Here is a 19436-nt window from a genome sequence, read left to right as displayed (position 1 = left end):
CAGAACCACTGGCACAAATGGGAAGTCCAGAACACGCTTGGTCAAAGTGTGAATGGGTTTAATAAAAAAGAAAAAATAGCAAGAAAAAATGACAGAAAACTCCAACCAGAACCACTGGCACAAATGGGAAGTCGAGAACACGCTTTGTCAAAGTGTGAATGGGTTTAAAAATAAAAAAAGCTTGGTCAAAGTGTGAATGGGTTTAAAAAGGAAAACAGAAATATCTAAGTGTTTTTTTTAAAAAAAAACGGGTAAAAAACAAAAAAAATGCGGTGAGCGTGGATCGAACACGCGACCTTCAGATCTTCAGTCTGACGCTCTCCCAACTGAGCTATCCCCGCTATTGATTTACGATCAAACTTAGTTTTTATACATCGTAAACTCAAGGTCAAGGTAGTTCCAACACTTCACACGGCTTGCCTGCCTAAGAATATCTTGTGAAACTGTCTCCCCCAGCACTCATCTTCTGTTCCTTAGTCCATCATCTCTCACTCTATCATTCTTGATTTGAGTTTTAGAGCTACAAAATCTTGGTCGGCGTCCACTCATCTTATGGACCACTAAGCCCTTTCGCGTTGGCACACAAACCGATACGTGGATCGCCTTCCACCTTTCTTAAACTTTTGATTTATACACACCCATTTAAGCCTAGTCAATTTTCTATACTAGATTAATCTTTTACTACAGTAACATTTGTTATAGACTTTAGAATTTATTTACTCCTAATTTAAGGTTGGGCCATACCGATTAAATCCAACAAAACCAACTAGCTTATTGTTATTGGCACGAGTACCACACAACAAATTGCACGTCTCAACTCTCAAGGCTATTGGCAGTTCTAGCTACGCTGAAATGATAATCCTCCTATCCAATATTTTCTTTTCCAAAAGGGAAAATGAGTGAGTTGGATTTAAGAGAGACTTTAGGAATTTCCTAAATGAACTTTCTATTTGGATTCTTGGCAAAAAGAGAAAAAAGATCCTTCCAACAGTTTGGGTAAAACAACCCCTTAAAATAAGAGCTTGGCAAATCTCCCCTCCAACATGTAAATTACCGTAGGCAATATAGAAACTTTGTATTCGCTCCTTGTCTAATGTTCTTCCCGGAAGACCAGAGTAAATTGGATGCAAAAGTCTATTAAGAAAATAAAGTGTTTCAGGTGAGAAAGCAATAATAGACAAAGAAACTATTATTAAAAAGTTAGTTGGTTAGAAATAGTTTAAGGTTCCCAATCATTTAGGAAACTAATATAAAATACTATTATAGAGAAAAGTAAATTCGTTGCTATTTATTTTATTAACTGGCTAAATTTATTAGCAAGTTAATTATAGGAAACATCTATAGTTGTTGCTACACCGTCTAAGTGGAGTCGTCTTATTGTACATAGCAAAAACCCTTTCTTTGTCTACCAAATTGATATGATATGATTCTTCGCCCCCTCCCCTCCCCCAAGACTCATAACGTAGTGTGCAACCGGTTTCTGAATGAAGAGAGAGATCTAGACATCGAAGCATACCACTGCAGGAGACGCAGTTGGAATCAAAAAATCCTACTCGAGTCATGTACATGCATCAACCCTCAGTGAATAAATTACTATTTTCTTCTCGGGTGAATACGGGAGATATCAAAGAATCATGTATTATTGTTGAGTTGGTCCCATAAGAATTCAGCATCGATGCTGATATTGTGTGCTTTATGGTTTTCCAGGCATCGGAAAGAGGTGGCATGCATGGGCATGATAATTTTCAGCATCGGCTAGCTATGCTGTGGCCGGCTGTGTTGACAAACCGAAGTGCTTAGCTAATGCGTCTTTCCATCAAAGGGGAAAAAAGAAAGAGAAAAGGTGTAGCGAAGGCGCGGCTTTGCTCAACAAGTGCTGCCTCCAGTTCAGGACTTTAGGCGTGGAAAAAGGACTGATTAACCGGTGTTCATCACCCACTAATAATTTGATATTGTACAGAATGATTGATTCGAATCTACTGTTGGGCACGTACTGGTCAAATGGACGTAGACGTGGCAGAACCAGCTAGAACGCTATATGCAATGCAGTATGCAGGTGCCAGTGCATGACAACCGACGACCGGTGCGTCAAACTCCCCAAAACCCCCCAACTGGAACGCGTGCATCGCATGGAGTGGGGATCCTTGCAGGCACGTACAGGCATGGGCATGTGGCACGCGCGATCCATGCGAGGCTGTAGGATACGGGAACGGGATCGGAGACACGCTGACACGCATGATGATGGGACCGACCGAATGAACTCGCCTACTCACCGTCAGCGATCGGCATCGACACACAGCTTCACTTGCGCTTTGTTTAGTTCCCAAAATTTTTTAGGTTCATATACTATAGTATTTTTTGTTTTATTTTGGTAAATATATTATTCAATTATAGACTAATTAGATTTTAAAATTTTATTTCGCAATTTACAGGTAAAACTGTGTATTTAGTTTTTGTTTTCATCTATATTTAATACTAAAGATTCGATGTAACAAAAAAAATCTTAAATTTTTTTTGATTTTTAAAATGAATTAAACAAAACCTTGGCCCATTGAATTTGCCTCGTGTCGTGTTGGCCCACGGGCGTAGGCTGACACTGACAGACACCGAGACACATCGGGCCTTGTTTTTCCACCAAAATTTTCAACCATCACATCAATTCTTTAGACATATATATAAAATTAAATATAGATAAAAAAACCAATTAATTACATACTCCCTCCATCCCAAATTGTAAGTCATTTCAAGAATCTTAGAGAGTCAAACTTTTCTAAATTCGACTAAATTTATATTATAAAATAATTATTATTATGGTACTAACTAAGTATTATTAGATTTTTTTCTTAATTATATTTTTATAGTATACTCACTTTACGTTACAAGTCTTAGTATTTTTCTCTATAATTTTGGTCAAACGTGAAAATGCTTTGACTCTCCAAGATTGTTGGAATGACTTACAATTTGGAATGGAGAGAATAGTTTGGTTCGAAATCACGAGACAAATTTTTTAAGCCTATTAATCTATGATTAGCCTTAAGTGTTATAGTAATCTACATATGCTAATAGTGACTTAATTAGGTTTAATAAATTTATCTTACCGTTTTCAAACAAGTTATGTAATTAGTTTCTTTTATTAGTATCCGAATAAATATTCAATGTCACACCTAACAAATTTTCATACTCTTGACAGACACATCTCAGGCTGGAGCGAGAGTTCAGGAGTTGGCCGGGTGCAGGGCTGTGATCGACGGTAGTACATACAACTGGTAGTGTTTATTTTCTTATCTATTCTGCAAAACGGACAACATAATATTTAATCTTGCAATACATAGATGAAGTATTAAACATAGATAAAAAAGTAACTAATTATATATTTGTCTATAATTTACAAGACGAATCTTTTAAACTTAGTTGGCAAACGAAAGTGCTACGGTACCTATTTTTTAAAAATATTTTGGAACTAAACAAGACCACAGTAGCGTGAACCAAGGCATTGTTTAGTTGCAAAAATTTTTAGATCTTGGGTACTATAGCATTTTTGTTTTTATTTGATAATTATTATCTAATCATGGACTAACTAGGCTCAAAATATTCATCGGTAAATTATGTAATTAGTTTTTTATTTTTGTCTATATTTAATGTCTCATACATATACCGCAAAATTCAATGTAACGAAATCTTGAAAAGTTTTTTGTTTTTTATGAACTAAAAAGACCCAAAGTGCAAAGGCAGCTCCACGTGCATATTCTGAGAAGACCCGTAATCGTTCACCGTACGTGCCACTCGTGGCTGATGTACTCCCTCCCTCTTAAATTTATCTAAGTTTAATGAGATTTATATTTTCAAATAAATTTATTATACTAATATATTTTATAATTAATTTAATAGTACTTATTTATCTCATATCCTATGATTGAGAGATAGGAAGTACTAGGTGGTATCAGCGTTATCCGTTCCTTGTAATCCCCCACATCTCGATACAACGTAGAGCCGTAGACCAACAGTGCTTAGCAGATCAAGTGTTATCTGGTGCCTGAAGTAAGTATATAGTGACAAAGCTAATTGTCTTGTTTAGATCCGAAAAGTTTTTGTATTTCAATATTGTAGCATTTTTGTTTTTATTTGATAAACATTGTCTATTTATAGAGTAACTAGGTTTAAAAGATTTGTCTCACAATTTACAGGTAAACTGCGCAATTAGTTTTTGTTACCATCTATATTTAATGTTCCATGCATGTGCCACAAAATTTGATGTGACGAGAAACTTTGAAAAGTTTTTGGTTTTGGAAATGAACTAAACAAGGCATTAGAATCTCTCTATTGTCTAGAAAACCTTGCTAGCAGCTGAGTGTCTTATCATTCCCCACACCAACTATGACTATCTTGCATGTATTGTGGCATTTTCTCTACCCACTAAGCAACAATAAAACTCTGATGTAAGATTTATCACGACACACGGTATCTTTCTCCACAAACAAAATAAACCTCTTATAAAAGTAAGGCCTTGTTTAGTTCGTTCCCGAAATTTTTTCGAGACACTGTAGCACTTTCGTTTGTTTGTGGTAATTATTGTCCAATTATGGACTAACTAGGCTCAAAAGATTCGTCTCGTAAATTTCGACCAAACTGTGCAATTAGTTTTTATTTTCGTTTATATTTAATACTTCACGCATGTGTTTAAACATTCGATGTGACGGGGAATCTTGAAAAGTTTTTGGATTTTGGGTGGAAGTAAACAAGGGCTAAATAAATATAATAGATTAGTTTCTACCAAGTACCAACCAACAACTATTGAAACTTGAAATGAGCTTTGATTGACACTACCTTCGTTCTAGAAAGAGTGTAATTCTAACATAGTATTATATTTTAGTAGCTTAAGTTTGACTAATTTAAATTAAAAACTATCAATGTGTTATGATATTAAATAAATATTATTATATTAACAATATATTTTTATAATAAATTAATTTAAAGTTATAAATATGAATATTTTTTATTAAAAGTTTAATCAAACATGAACCATTTTTCGTAGCAAGCAACTTATAGTTGCATTCTTTTTAGGATGAAGGTTGTATAACATCTGCTTTTCCTTTTATGAGCCGTAACATCCTCTATCTGAAAGTCTTAAATAAACTGATAAAAAAATTAAATTGATAAGTTAACATGATTTATTTACTCCTGGCACTGCGCAAGCAATGCGGCGACCACAAGCCATAATCATACACCCCATTCGTAGCATCTGTTAGCTGACACTGGAGAAGGGAGGCAAAAGCGAAAGACAGCAGCAGAAAGTGAAAGAAACAAGACTTAACAAATAATTTTCGGAGAAAAAAAATTCTAACAAACAATAAAAAAAAAGAGGAAATCAAAGAAAGGCGAGGTAAACAACACGAAAAGATTTCGATTGATTGTGAATCAAAGCAGACGAGAGAGAAAAAAAATGGATGGGAGAAAAGTAGCTGTAGTGGTAATCATTTGATCTTGAATTCTTGATCCACTAATCCAAGGAGAAAAGAGGGAGGGAGGGAGATCACTAGTTGTAGTTGAAAGCCTTGCAGGTCCACCATCACCTCGCGCCGGCCGGCGCGTCGCAGGCATTTGTTTAAGGGAAGGGATTCTCTCTTCCGCCGCGGCTGGCAGCTGGCTGCGTCGCCACGCCCCGCGCACCTCGCGCTGCCCAGCTCTGCCGCCGCTGCGTGCGCATCACTGGAAAGATGGGCCTGTGGGGACGGGCTCCTGCTTTCCTTCCCCGCGCCATGAATGATGCGCCTTTTCTCTCTTCCTTCCTTCCATCTGGCTCAGTCAGCTGTGTCGCCTGCTCCTCCCTCTCGGTCTCCTGTGTCTGTCCATGGTTTGCTCGGCTGCAGGCCTCCTGCATCTTGCTTAGGCGTTCTTGGTTAGGAGGGAGCAGCACCGCCGGCGATGGCGAAGGAGACGGAGTACTACGACGTGCTCGGCGTCTGCCCCGCCGCATCCGACGACGAGATCCGCAAGGCCTACTACATCAAGGTCCGCCTAATCTTCTGCTCCCCCGTGCCCCGGTTTTCTTGCTCTCTGCCGCTTCTGCTGAATTTTTCGGTTCCTAGCTCCAAAAACAGCAAATGCCTTATGGTTCCTGCTTATTTCGGAAAGTACTGTATATCTTCATGTGTTGTTAGGGGTTATTATTCCGTTTCTTTGTTCAGGCGAGACAGGTGCATCCTGACAAGAATCCCAACGACCCACACGCGGCCGAGAAGTTCCAGGTTCTCACTGCAGCTTGATTCAATCCATGTTCTTGTTGGATAGCGACTTGATTCAGTGGAGTAGATGTATGATGTACTGACAAGCTGAGATTTTTTTTTCTTTCTGTGGATGATTCCTAGGCTCTTGGAGAGGCTTACCAGGTGCTGAGTGACCCTCTGCAGAGGAAGGCCTACGACGGCTACGGCAAGAACAGCATATCCAGGTAGATACCATAGTTGCCATGATGGTATTTTCCAAAAATTAAAATTAAAATAAAAATGGGAGAATGATATAACTCAGTAGCAATCTGTACTTTAGAACTCTTATATACTAGTAGTAAGTGGAGCTAAATCTTGATATGGTGGTCATGTTATGTTGGATCAATACTGATTGTCCAACTTTTTCTTTTTTTCCCCCTAGGGAGAACATACTGGATGGTACTGTGGTGTTTACCCTTCTTTTCGGGAGCGAGCTGTTCGAGGACTACATTGGTCATCTTGCTATGGCAACAATGGCTTCCTCGGAGTTGACAAACGATAATGACAGCCCTGAAAAGCTTCAGGATAGGCTCAAGGTTAGCTGACTAAGTAAAAACAATGACCTCTATCTCTACTGATGATACTGTAGTACTTCAAATTTTGATGTGATGCTGTTGGTTTCACTTTATTTTATTGTGATCAAGAATGTACAAAGGGAAAGAGAGGAAAAGCTAGCTAGATTCCTCAAGGAATTCCTCTCTCAGTATGTTCGTGGAGACAAAGAAGGATTTGCTAACCGTGCTGAAGCTGAGGCAAAGAGGCTCTCAAGCACTAGTCAGTCTTCTGATCCTAGTAAACGATTTTTGTTGTTTATATGTTCTTGCAAATTCAACTCATTGTGAATGTCCATTTGCAGCATCTGGGTTGGATATTCTTCGCACCATTGGATACATCTATTCTCGACAAGCAGCAAAGGAGCTTGGCAAGAAGGCCGTGTACCTAGGAGTGCCATTTGTGGCCGAGTGGGTGAGGAACAAGGGCCATCTGTGGAAGTCGCAGATCACAGCAGCGAAAGGTGAAAAACATTTTTCTTGTAGCAGCTTGTGCTCAGATGATTAAAATTGCTGACTGATGAGGGGGCAAAAGGAGAAATGCAGGGGCCCTGCAGCTGTTGCAGTTGCAAGAGGAGGCCTGCCGGCAGAGTAACAAGGATAGCAATGCCACAGAGCAGGATGTCGACTTGCAGATGAGGATGAACAAGGACCTGATGATGAGCTCACTGTGGAAGCTGAATGTTGTGGATATTGAAATGACTCTATTGCATGTTTGTGAAATGGTATGTGTCTTGAGGTATCCAATTTGTATAAAGTATGAGCAGTATGTGTTCGTAGCTTCAGAATAAAATTTCCTTTAACTAAAAAAAGTGCGACAACTGTCTGGATTACAGATAGTCTCTATTCCAGGTTTATCTGTTCAAATTATCAGCAAATCAATCTTATTTAATTTGACAAGTTTGTTCTTTAGGTGCTATACGAAAACAATGTCAAGAAAGAGGATCTGAAGGCCCGAGCAACGGCCTTGAGAATTCTGGGGAAAATATTTCAGGTACAGTGATTGCCTATTCGTTAATGCAATTTATATAGCTATATGTGCTACATCAACAGTTAGACCAATAAAACTGTCATTTACAATGTCAATTAAAACATGAATAGAGGGAAAAGGAGGCACTGCCAGCGCCAGCACCAGCACCAGCACCAGCACCAGGTCCATCAGGACCATCAAAACGAACAGTTCTTGACGATGACAGCAGCTCAGATGAAAGTTCAGACGATGACCTGGCTCGGACAGTGCCATACCGGACTCCTGCATTTACTCAGGCAATTGTCCAGCCACCCGTGTAATTGTTATATATTCAATGATTTTATGTGTTGAAATCTTCAGTAAAAAGTTTGTATGTTTGTGGTGCAGGGAATCGGCAGGCTGTTCCGATGCTTATGCAACCCAGCTTATGATGTTGACGATGATTTCGAGCCCCGCAAATGAGTCCTAAAGAGGCAGGTACCAACGGATGTTCCAAAGGTTCGTGACTTTTGTCAAGCATATGATTCAGAACAGTGTGAATTATGGATCATATGTTGCCATCTTTTGCCTTAAGGATGCACATGTAGATGCTACTTGAGCTCTGGTGATCAGACCAACAGATCAGAGATCCTCATTTTCTCTCCCATGAACAGTAGACCTCCACTCCTTTTTTGAAATAGATCCAACTGAATGGTGTTGTGCTTATGTAATTGGTTGTTATTGATGTTGTCAAAAAAAAAAAAGAAGGAAAAGAACAAGTGCTTGTAAAAATCCATTTCTGATCCTAAAATGATATGGGAAATTCAGGTATGAACATCGACTTTTGATCCTTTTGTCGGGCGTACTGTATTCTGTCTGCAAATATTTTGTAAGTTCATACACCGGCTGTCATTGTCAGAATATACGGGAATAGTAGCTTGTTCTCTTCAATGAGACTTCTTAGCATTAGAGAATGGTGCAAGTGCTCCTGTTTCAAACATGGGTGAAGGTTGGAAGTCATGCAGAGCCAAATGCAGAGACAGTTTCAACAGATGAGCATGTTGGATGAAATTTTGCACAGATGGGATGAACCCTTAACAAGCAGTCTGCATCCACAGAAAACCACCATTCTGGTTGAGGCTCCTTATGAACTGTACAACCACCACAGCTGCCACATAGAGATACACTTGCTGTCTCTCTCTATCTCCCCCTTCCAAGTCCCACCCCACTAGCCCACTACCCTAGTTCTCCAGGTCATTACTTCTACACCAGCTACACACAATGGGAGTTGAATCGCCTGACCACCCAGCATGTCAGGCCCGGAGTTTCGCGAAGAGGCTGCCGAAGGAGAAGAAGCTGTTCCTGACAATGCCGCCGCTGGATCTCGGCTCGGGCGCTCTGGCCACCGCCGCAGCAGGCACACTCACCTTCTTGACGTTGAGCATGGCGGTCTGGCCAAACTGACCCCGGAGCCCCTCGACGGTCTTCATGTCCACCGGCTGGCCCGAGGGGTCCCGGACGTAGAAGACGTTGGTGGCCTGCCCTCCCTCCGTCGTCACGTCGGCGCGGCTCACCGTGAGCCCGTGCTCCCGGAGCACCCTCGTCACGTCCGACAGCAAGCCCACCCTGTCCCTGCCGCGCACCTCCAGCGTGAAGCCCTGCACGTAGCGTACGGCGCCGGCGTCAGCAACGGCGGCCAACAACAGAACGTGTTCCCGTAGAAGTAGAATTGCTCTGAGACTGAGCAAGAGACAGGATGAACTCTGTACCTCGGATACTCTTCTGGAGATGGCTGCTTCCAGGCTCCTGATCACCTTCTCTGCTTCGTCTTTCAGAAGCGTTTTGCCGTCCTTGCGGCGGATGTACAGCTCCTGGAACAAGAACAATGGAAGGAAAGGAAAAGCTTCATGAACGTTGCTTGCATTGCATTGCATTGAGACTATTATGTGTATGTACCTGGATGCCGTAGTTGGCTTCGGACGACACGGCGGCATGGAACACGACGTACTCCATGTCCGTGAGCGTGCACACGATGTCGAAGAGCAGCTTGGACCGGTCCCTGCACTTGACGTTCACCACGGAGTAGGACTTCTCCTCGCAGTGCTCCACCGTCACCTCCGGCCTGTCGCCCTGTCCACCGGCCGCCAGAGCCGCCGCGGGCGCGACGTCCACGTCGGCGTGCATGAGCTGGTGCAGCCGCCGGTCCAGGTGGTGCGGCGTCGAGGAGGCGTCCGTGAAGTTGGCGTGCGCGCCGCTGCCGTCGTCGTCGTCGTTGCCCCCGCCGCCGCCGCCGTAGCCGCGGAGCACGTGGCGCAGCCGGTTCTCGATCCGGGACACGCGGCCCGGGTCGTCGATGGCCAGCCCCGTGGCCACGTCGTTCACGTACACGACGCAGGCCACGCGCATGCGGTGCGTCCACACCTCGGCCGCCAGCACGTTGCACTGGAGGTCGGCGAGCACGGCGAAGATCTCCGAGAGGAGGCCCGTCCTGTCGGGCCCCTTGAGCTCGATGGCGGTGTGGTCGCCGATGGAGTGCAGCCCCACAGACCTCCCCTGCTTGTTGCTGGCTTTTGGGCACAGCAAATTGCTCTCTGGACCCAAAGCCTGAAGTCAAGAAATTGATGGAACAAGTTTGAGTTCATTCTTTCGGCGTTGCTTAGTTGATGAATTGAACTGTCAAAAAGGTAAAATTCACACTATAAATTTCATTGGCACAAAATCGTTGCAGGATTTGCCAACCTTCTCGATGTACTTGATGGTCTTGTCATCAGTAATCTTCTGCCCTTGCTTATCCACGACATGGAACACTGCATCAAGTTGCAACACATGGTATATATGACTCCAGTTGAACTTGAACTATATGAGTTGCAACAACGACACATAAGTAGAACGCGGAGGGAGTAGTATATATATCTTACCATCCATGAACCATCCACCATCAGAGGTGATGTAGGCTTTGAAGATGTGGAGGTCCAGATCACTCAGGACCTGCAGCACCTCCAGCAGAATGCCATTCTTGTTCATGCTGTCAACCTGCATTTCAAAGGCAAGCACAAGATGAGATGGTTCTCGATCGGGAACATTACTACTCTGTAATCTACCACTGGAGCTAGCGGAAGAGGTCAGAAATGCCGCTTACCTTCACCAAGGTGCAGTCGGTGCATGTGGTGTTGTCAATGCAAACCCTGCAAAGTCATCACCGTCTGTAAGCACATGAAGTAGCAGAGGTCCTGACAAGCACTGAAGAAAGATTAATTGGACGACAATTGAGCAAGAGACCTTGGAGGGTTGATGCGCTGGTTGAAGTTGTCGTAGTCCGGATCAAAGTAGGGCAGCATCTTCAGGATCGGTGAATCGATCCTTCCACTGAAACACAAACAAATCTATGAGCAAAATATCACCATCTCAGCATCGTCTATCAGCAACTAGCAATGTCATGCTAGCTGCAAAGATGCTGTAACTCGATGTCAAGTTGTCAACCATGCATATATGACAATCCGAGCCAATCATTGAGAGCAGAGACTTGGGATCCAATTATTCGACGACAGAGAAGCTGGCCAGCACTAGTGAATTCCTTGGTAAAGAAGGTGTAATCATTGTGGACAAGAGAACAAACATACCTTTCACTAGATTCTTCTTTCAGCCTGAGCTCCTCACCTCAGATCACCTGGAAATTAAGCCATTAGCTGCTGTCGATCGGTCTCCGAGCAAGGACATCTGAACTAACGGATGAAATTGCTGCACTGCTTGCAAGCTCTGAACTCACTCACTAGGCTGGGAATTCAGACAGTTAGAAGAACACACAGATGCGCAGAACTGCGGAGGAAGCACTTGCATATTTCTTCACCAGACAAGAGCACATCGCAGCTAGCCGGCCGTGGACCGATCGATCGAACCGGGGGGGCCTAAGGCTACGAGTAGTAGCTATAACAAAGCCACTCAATGCAACTACCAGGTAACAACGGTGGTTGTGGTCGGAGATGGATGACACGATAGATCGACCTCTCTCTAGTCTCTACTACAGGGCTACAGCACCACATCCATAAAAGGCGCAGGCAGGCACTGATCTCCTTCACCTCAGACCGCACAGCGGCGACCACCCTCTTGGGCTCCGGCGAATCGGCGACGAACAAAGTGGAGACCTAGAGAGCAATAATAAAGATATCATACACACGCACGCACTCATGTTGGCATGTGGTGGCTGCGAGTTTTTTTCGATGGATTCAGACCGACGAATGAACAGCCACAGCAAGAGCAATGGGTGGATGGCGGCAGGAATATGACCCAATCCGGCGGGAGGAGAGCAATCAGCGGCAATGGGTTGTGCTTGTGCAGTGCAGGGTCGATATGCAGTGCAGTAGAATAGAATATAAAATAGGCACTGAGGAATCAGGAACCACGTCAGGGTGACTGGACGCCGATAATAAAGAAGCGCGAAAATGCCTTTGGCCGCGCAAATGACAAGCGCTTTAGTCCCGCCGTCAGATTCGCGCCAAAAGTGAGTGCGCGCGCGGCCACCAGCAGAAATATATCCCCCCGCTGCAACTGGCTCAATTGGGCTACCCCATTGGCCAGTAATTGGCCATCTCACGTGGCTTTGTTTAAAAAGAAAAAAGAAAAAGAAAAAGGTTTTATAAATTGGAAAAGGAAAACAATTACTGATCGCCCACCCTTTCTTGACCGTATAATCATGTTTGACGGTCAAATGGCCAATTCTACTATTTTTCATAACTATTTGTTTCCTTCGCTAGGCATTATTAAGTTTTGCCGAGTGAGGATGGTAAGCGAGGACACATGTTTGCTTTTCGTTCCTAAGCATCTTAAAAACTACGCGGGTAAAAGATTTGGTTTGGTCCCGTGAGGGCGTCCCCAAGAGGATGATGACGTCATTGGCTTAGCTCAATTTACATCCTACGTGGAAGAGTGTAAAAAATTCACTCACTAGCGACTCAACAGTCACTAGCTAGGCTCACACACCTCCCAAGGAACTATGTGTCTCTACTCTCTTTGATTATTTCACGCATACAAATGAATGTACTAGCTTTTTTTTGTGTTCTTTCTCTGATCCAAAAAAAAATAAAAAGGTTTTATTATTGGAAAAGGAAAAAATACTGATCACCAACCCTTTCTTGACCGTGTAATCATGTTTGACGGTCAAACGGCCAATTCTCTCCTTATTTGACGAAGTTTACTTTTTCTCATAACTATTTGTTTCCTTCGTTAGGCACTATTAAGTTTTGCCGAGTGAGGATGGTGAGCGAGGACATATGTCTGCTTTTCGTTCCTAAGCGTCTTAAAGACTACGTGGATAAAAGATTTGATTTGGTCCCGTGAGGGCGTCCCCAAGGGGATGATGATGTCATTGGCTCAGCTCGATTTACATCCTATGTGGAAGAGTGTCAAAAATTCACTCACTAGCGACTCAACAGCCGCTAGCTAGGCTCACACACCTCCCAAGGAACTATGTGTCTCTACTCTCTTTGATTATTTCACGCATACAGATGAATGTACTAGCCTTTTTTTGTTCTTTCTCTGATCCACCTCAGCTAGCGATTTCACTAGTATTGATGGAGACATATTGATAGAGCCAAAACAGCTCTCCTATGCACACGAGCTTCTCATTGCTCGTGCCGGCGCACCAAGTGGAGGTGAGGTGAGGCAAGGCCACATTGAGAACCAAACAAAGCCATCTGCCTATATTCAGTGTTGAGCTACCATCAGGGCTATATATGGCTGCAGTAAGGTGGCAATCAGGGCCGTCTCTAGAGGGTGGGCAGCCCGGCCGGGGGCCCACGGTGTTAAGGGGCCTATAAGTGTTGATGGGCCATTACCCTTTTGCTTGCACAAGGGCCCTCAAAATTATAGAGACGGCCCGAGGTGGCATGATAGCTCAGTAACAAGAGCCTATCACTCGAGCAGGGGCTTTAAGGTGGTGTTTGTGAGCCTGGGCCCATGGTGAGCTTTGCCGTCCCACCAGTCCTAGTGGTTGGCATGGCTCTGACAAAAACATAGGCCTCTCTAAACCTAAAGTTGGAAAAAAAATGATATGAGGCTGACATAACAGATCAGCAATCACCGCTCTCTTCTAACGATGGTTGATAATAGACCGTTGCACTACGAGTCCAAACTCGAGCCTAGAGCGCCTCACTATATAGCAGACCAGACCATCTCTTTATGAAGACATTATTATCTAAAAAAGATATATAGCTGTAGCTTCACCATGAGTTGATCCATATATAGGTGTGGAGCTGAAGTGAGCAAGCCCAAGGTGACTACTATACTGGCTAGCTAGTTAGGGTCCAGGGCTGGAAAACTTGGAATATCTGAAGTCCACCACTTGCCTTAGAAGGAAAGCCGATCGCCTGTCACACAAGGTGGTGGTCTAGCTAGAGCGGTGGCACACCACGACCGACGACGGCTATGGAATGAGCGGGGGCATGGAGAGGGAGAGCCGCGCCAGGAATGAGCAAGAGAGGCAACAAGTGGGTCAGGGATAAATAGGACGTCGTCATGGCCGTCTAGCTAGCTCATGCTCATGCTCATGCATGCATGCATGAGAGCGATCGCGCTAGCTAGTCTAGCCCTGAGCCGGAATCTTATGTGTACGTAGAAGTAGTTGAATCGAACACGACTTGACAAAATCAAGCAAGCAGCTGTGGTGAATGAGCTAGCTAGTGAGGGCGTGTACGTACTCGATCGTACGTACGTACGTGTTGGCAGAGGAGGACGGACGCCAGTAGACAGTAGTGCTTCCGGTCCCCAACGCCGCCGACGGTGAGGTACACCGTACAGGGTCCCCTTGGAAAGCAAGCAAGTCGTCACGTTTCGATTTTCTTCACATGGGACATGGCCGGCCGGCCAGCCAGCCAGCCTCCAGCAGCAGCAGGAGCCTCCTGCCTGGCTAGCTTGACGTCACGTGGTCTCGCTCGCCGCTGGTGTTGGGACTATAGTAGGACAAATCACAGTATCTGTACACGCTCGCGAGCTCGACACGAGGATTTGTTGGCATGCGATGCGGGTACTGCTTGCTGGTCCAGCCACTCGATCTGGCAAATTTTGGCAGTGGGCAGCGGCCGCGTCCACACACGTATATATGGTACGTGGCCCGGCCGCTGGCCGGCACGGCTGGGGCCCCATGGGCCATGCATGGCCCAGCGGGACCCGAGACGGACGCGAAAATGCCAGCGGGCTGTGCTACGACGGCTAGGCACCCAGGTCCCTTGTTTGATGAGCCCACGACGACGACGACGAATTTCCCCGCAGAAACCGAAGAAAAGGCTGGCCGCTTTCTGCAGACAGACTGCAGGTGGGCGTGCGCGCTGCCGGTGCCGGCTGTCTCATCTCATGATTATCTCCTCAATATCAGCCTGGGCCTATGCGTAGGCTAGGTTGGTAGCCGCCGCCGCTGCCGCTCGGGGTGGCCACTCGGCGTCATGGGGTGTGACTTGTCCAAGCATTTTGTCGTCTCTCTCTTTCTCTCTAGCTCTGGCTGGGGTGGCATTCGTCGTTTCGTTTGCACTACACACGCCGCCGCCACCCCTTCTCTACGTCGCCGTCGCTCACACTCGACAACCCGACCAAAATAAATGCCTGCCAATATTATGCTAGTATAGTACGCCCAAGAAAAACTACTATCCACAGTATGAAACCGAAGCTCGGGGAAAAAAAAAGTAGTATAAAAGAGCGGTCAATGGCAAACACTAATAAACAATTGCCTTCCCAACTTAACCATAACGGACACTACTATCCTTATTAAACCCCCTCTTTTTCATTCATTCGCGGAGGTGAGACGGCCCGCGTGAGGGACCGCGACGCGACCTCGCTCGTCAGCGACACCACCAACACCAATCCAATCATCATCAGATCGATCACAGTAGACGACGGTAGAGAGGAGGAGAGAGGGGGCGGACACAGACACAGCAGGCAGCAGCAGCACCCCGCAACACACGAGGTTTCGAAAGGGACACGCGGTCGGGCTGCGGGCAGGCTACCTGCTTCTCTCGTCGATCAGCCGTACGTCACCCGGCCGGAGACGGAGAGGCGATAACAACCGCCAGCAGCAGCATTCCCAATCCAGAGAGCACCTAGTACGATTACACGACGGACGGAAATCCCCACCACACAAAACGAAACATGCCAGCTCGGTCGATCGGCTGCGGCCGCGCCGGCCGATCGTCGACCGTCCAAGCTAGAATTTCGATTCTGAGCCGGCGAGAGGAGGCACTGATGGATGAATGAATGAATCGGAGGAGGAACGTACAGACGACGACGCGAGGGTCGATTAAGAGCGAGCTGTTGTTGTTACCTACCTCTCGTCGTCGTCTCGTCTGTCCGATCCGGCCTTTTTTGCGTCGTCGTCGGTAGCCTTCTGATCGATCGGCCGCCGCTTCCTTCCTTCCTTCCTTCCTTCCTTCCTTCCTTCCTCTGCTAGCTTGCCTGGCTGGGATCCTTGTGTGCTCGCTTGCTCGGTTTCGATCGATGCCCGCCGCCGGCGAGTTCCTACATCGCACGAACACGAAGAAGGTGGGTGGGGGGAACGAGGGAACACACCAGGGGGGTGGAAGAATCAAATCGAGAAAAAAAAGGAATGGCAAAAGGGAGGGAGATATGGATGAGCGGATGGACAGAGAGAGAGAGGGCCGGTCAGGGCCGCCTCCTCCTCGCTCCTAGTAGTGCCTAGCAACTAGAGAGAGAGAAAGAGGGCAGAGAGTCAGGTCACTCACCAGTCACCAGCCCTTCGTGTGGCCGCCACTTGATGCCGCTCTAGCTATGCCATGCCACACACCGCACCGTCTCTCCGGTAGTCTTCCCCCCTCCCTCCTCCTCCTCCTCTAGGGCTGTTATTATATAGGGCCCTGTAAATGCTAGGTGCCACCACACATGACCTCAAGTCCTCAACCAAGGTTAGCTGGGAGGGGCACCCATCTCCCCCCCCCTCCTCCTCCCTCTCTCTATTGTAGAGGAAAGAAACAACCTTCGCCATGGTGGTGTTCGTGTCGCGAGCGCGGAGGAAACCACGCGCGATCAAAGCTGTGAGCGACGTCCGACAATTAATTGGTGGGTGCCAGGCAACCATGGCACATCGCGGCGATGCTGTTGGTCGACGATGCTAGCAGCTACGTACAACTAAGCATGACGTGGCCGATGTCCTAGCATACTATATACGGTGAATCTGCGAGGCGTATGACGACGTGGTTTTCTCTCTTGTTCTCAACAACCTGTGACCACGACAAAATAAAATTTTGGCGCGCATATTTGAAAAGATCCATGGGGGGTGGGGGTACGTACGTAAAGGCTTGCATGTGTATTGCGTAACGTAAGAGCTCTCTCGCCAAAAACACGTCATCACCTACGGCTACACGACAAGGGAGAGAATGACAGCGTATAAGTCAACAACCCATCGAATTGACACCGTGTCGTGATACGTTACAGTTCATCTCATCTTGTTACTGAGTAACTTACTAGCTATGATCACACGAGCGACGACAAAATTGTAACGCATAAAGTTTTAAGTAGTTTACGTTAATTATTGCTAAACTTCAACTGGCCTCACTGGCATAGCCTGCCAAATTGGCCAAGGTTTTGCTGGCATTACCCGCCAAATTAGCCAGGGTTACTGGCATACAGCTCTCACCAAATTGGCCAGGGTTGTTGGCATAGCCAATTGTCAAGTAGTGAAACTATTCGTCTAAATTTTATTTGTTTATACTTTCTTAAAAAATATATTTATGATGTAGAAGCTATTAGGAAATCTCAAGTTGGTCCATGGATCACCCTGTTCAACCCCTAGTATTTAGGAAATTTTTATTTATATATGAGAACCTACTAGCATTGTGGTATCATGTGTATAATTGAACTACAAACTGTTAAATATACAAGGCTTATAAATATGTTTTGATTTTCTATGACAATTTATGTTGTAAGAGTCAATTTCATATTTACTTTAAAATGTCGTAATGACCCTTTTGATTATGTTTTTGTAGTATTTAGGCATTTTCCTTTTAATAATTGTTAAACAAACTATTCCATACTTATTCGAACTAATAAAAGGTTTTGAGATAACATATAAAGTGATACGAATTTCCTCACTCATTCATGCATGAATAACTTTAACTTTCTGAAAACCCAAACCCTCCAACTCCTATAAGGAGTTAAGGACTAGTATACATGTTAATTATTTCCACCGTGAAAATTGACATCATTTTTTCAATTGTATGTTGTGTTAAAGAAGGAATGGCTCTAGCTAGATTCATGGGTGGCAATAAAAAATATGCTATAGGAAACTTGAGCTAGCTAGCTAGTGCGCATATGTCACTATTAGCATCTCTGGAAACAATATATAGGGTGTAGTATTCTATTAGCCGTTGTGCGGCAAAAGAAAAAAATGTATGGACACAATGGAAATGGATTATTCCATGGCAGCAGGCATGGTGACATAAGGCAGTAGGCAGCAGATTCATGCAGAAAGAGAAATTCCCTGAATTAAAATGATTGCAGGTCAGCTGTATTTTTTTTACGTGTGGCCAGCTACTACTGGTTGTTTAACTTTCTCAGCAAAAAGGAAAAGGATTTATGTCCCAGCTATAGCGAAAGAACAAATTAAACAAGGGAAAATCTATATATCGTGTCTGGCCGACTGGCCGTGGCAAGATAAGTACACACGGCGAGAAAGGCATGAAGGATATATTTAACATGGTAAGGTCCGACGATCCATGTGAGGATGTGAAGGAGGATTCGCATGCCACGTCTACTGATGTACCATGCGCGTGCTTCGATTCGGTGCTATATATGCATGCATGGATGTATCCATGACTATCCCAGTCGTATATGAGTTCTTTGAGATTCTTCAAAAAAAATATGAGTTCTTTGAAAAACTAAGAGTATCTGGAGAAGTTTGGTATAATTTACTTGTTAAACAATAGATCTAGCAAGTTAATAAAAGAAATAATAACTTTAAATTTTATTCTTCTCCAACAGTAATCTATAATAGCTTTCTAAAATTTAAAAATTTGTAGTAGGATCCATATTTATTTGTTGTTGTTTTGGTTTATTAGAGCCGATCATATCTTTTACTAAAGGGATAGAGAGTTTTCTCTACTTTGCAAACTTATGATTTGAGGAGGATATTTGACAACTTTTTTATTTTTAAGTACCTTTTTTTACCAAACTATTGGAGCTGGAGGAAACATTTTTCTCTTTTTGCTAAAAAATTGAGATAGGAAGTGGTTTTACCAAACTCCTGGAGATGCTCTACCTCTAATTAAGAGTGCAACACTTCTTAATTATCTCATTTGTCCATGTCCATCCAGCAGCCTGTCTTGGTCTGTGCCCTTTGAGTCTATAGCCTAGAGAAAAGGAAACAACCGCGTTGGCCCGGTTTAATTTGTTCATGCGCATGGCGTTGTTAGCAGATAGATGGTGATACGATACAGCAGCGCTATAGATAATATCTATCTCTACTTGGTGATATAGATAACATCTATATCTAAACACTAAAAAATCCGCAAGATATAATTAATTAATCACATGATCCTCGCATGCACTCGCAACATCAACAAATGGCGTATGTATAGCTACAACATGCGAATGCATGTATGACACTTGGCTGGTTTGGGAGGGTTTACCGGCTTTATTTCTGCATGCAGCTTCGGCTCTCTTGCTCCGGAGCATTTT

General features: G+C 44.5%; 2 protein-coding genes and 1 non-coding gene across 6 annotated transcripts; 1 reads left to right on the top strand and 2 right to left on the bottom strand.

Moving 5' to 3' along the window:
* TRNAF-GAA lies at positions 269–341 on the bottom strand. Its single transcript has one exon. It is a non-coding gene; the product is annotated as a tRNA-Phe (tRNA).
* On the top strand, positions 5509–8614 carry LOC8068880 (chaperone protein dnaJ 10). Its single transcript, XM_002453937.2, has 10 exons — positions 5509–6009; positions 6186–6245; positions 6366–6448; positions 6646–6799; positions 6908–7037; positions 7120–7278; positions 7361–7539; positions 7728–7808; positions 7916–8080; positions 8172–8614. The coding sequence occupies exons 1-10, from the start codon at positions 5923–5925 to the stop codon at positions 8244–8246; spliced, it is 1173 nt and encodes a 390-aa protein (XP_002453982.1). The 5' UTR covers positions 5509–5922; the 3' UTR covers positions 8247–8614.
* On the bottom strand, positions 8800–16713 carry LOC8068879 (ACT domain-containing protein ACR3). 4 transcript variants are annotated; one of them, XM_021459679.1, is made up of 10 exons: positions 16487–16713; positions 16073–16262; positions 11384–11430; positions 11043–11129; positions 10903–10948; positions 10682–10796; positions 10503–10570; positions 9720–10367; positions 9533–9634; positions 8800–9421 (listed from the first exon to the last, which is right to left on the bottom strand). In XM_021459679.1, exons 4-10 carry the CDS (start codon positions 11099–11101, stop codon positions 9077–9079), a joined length of 1383 nt encoding a protein of 460 aa, XP_021315354.1. In that variant the 5' UTR covers positions 11102–11129; positions 11384–11430; positions 16073–16262; positions 16487–16713; the 3' UTR covers positions 8800–9076. The 4 variants fall into 4 exon arrangements, with proteins under 4 accessions (XP_021315354.1, XP_021315355.1, XP_021315356.1 ...); XM_021459680.1 differs by having other exon boundaries at positions 16069–16262; positions 16487–16685; XM_021459681.1 differs by lacking the exons at positions 16073–16262; positions 16487–16713 and adding an exon at positions 11530–12135.

Source organism: Sorghum bicolor, chromosome 4 (genome assembly GCF_000003195.3).
Source record: "Sorghum bicolor cultivar BTx623 chromosome 4, Sorghum_bicolor_NCBIv3, whole genome shotgun sequence".
Taxonomy (NCBI): Eukaryota; Viridiplantae; Streptophyta; class Magnoliopsida; order Poales; family Poaceae; genus Sorghum; species Sorghum bicolor.
Note: the sequence above shows the minus strand (reverse complement) of the source record. Positions and strands in the feature narration are given on the sequence as shown.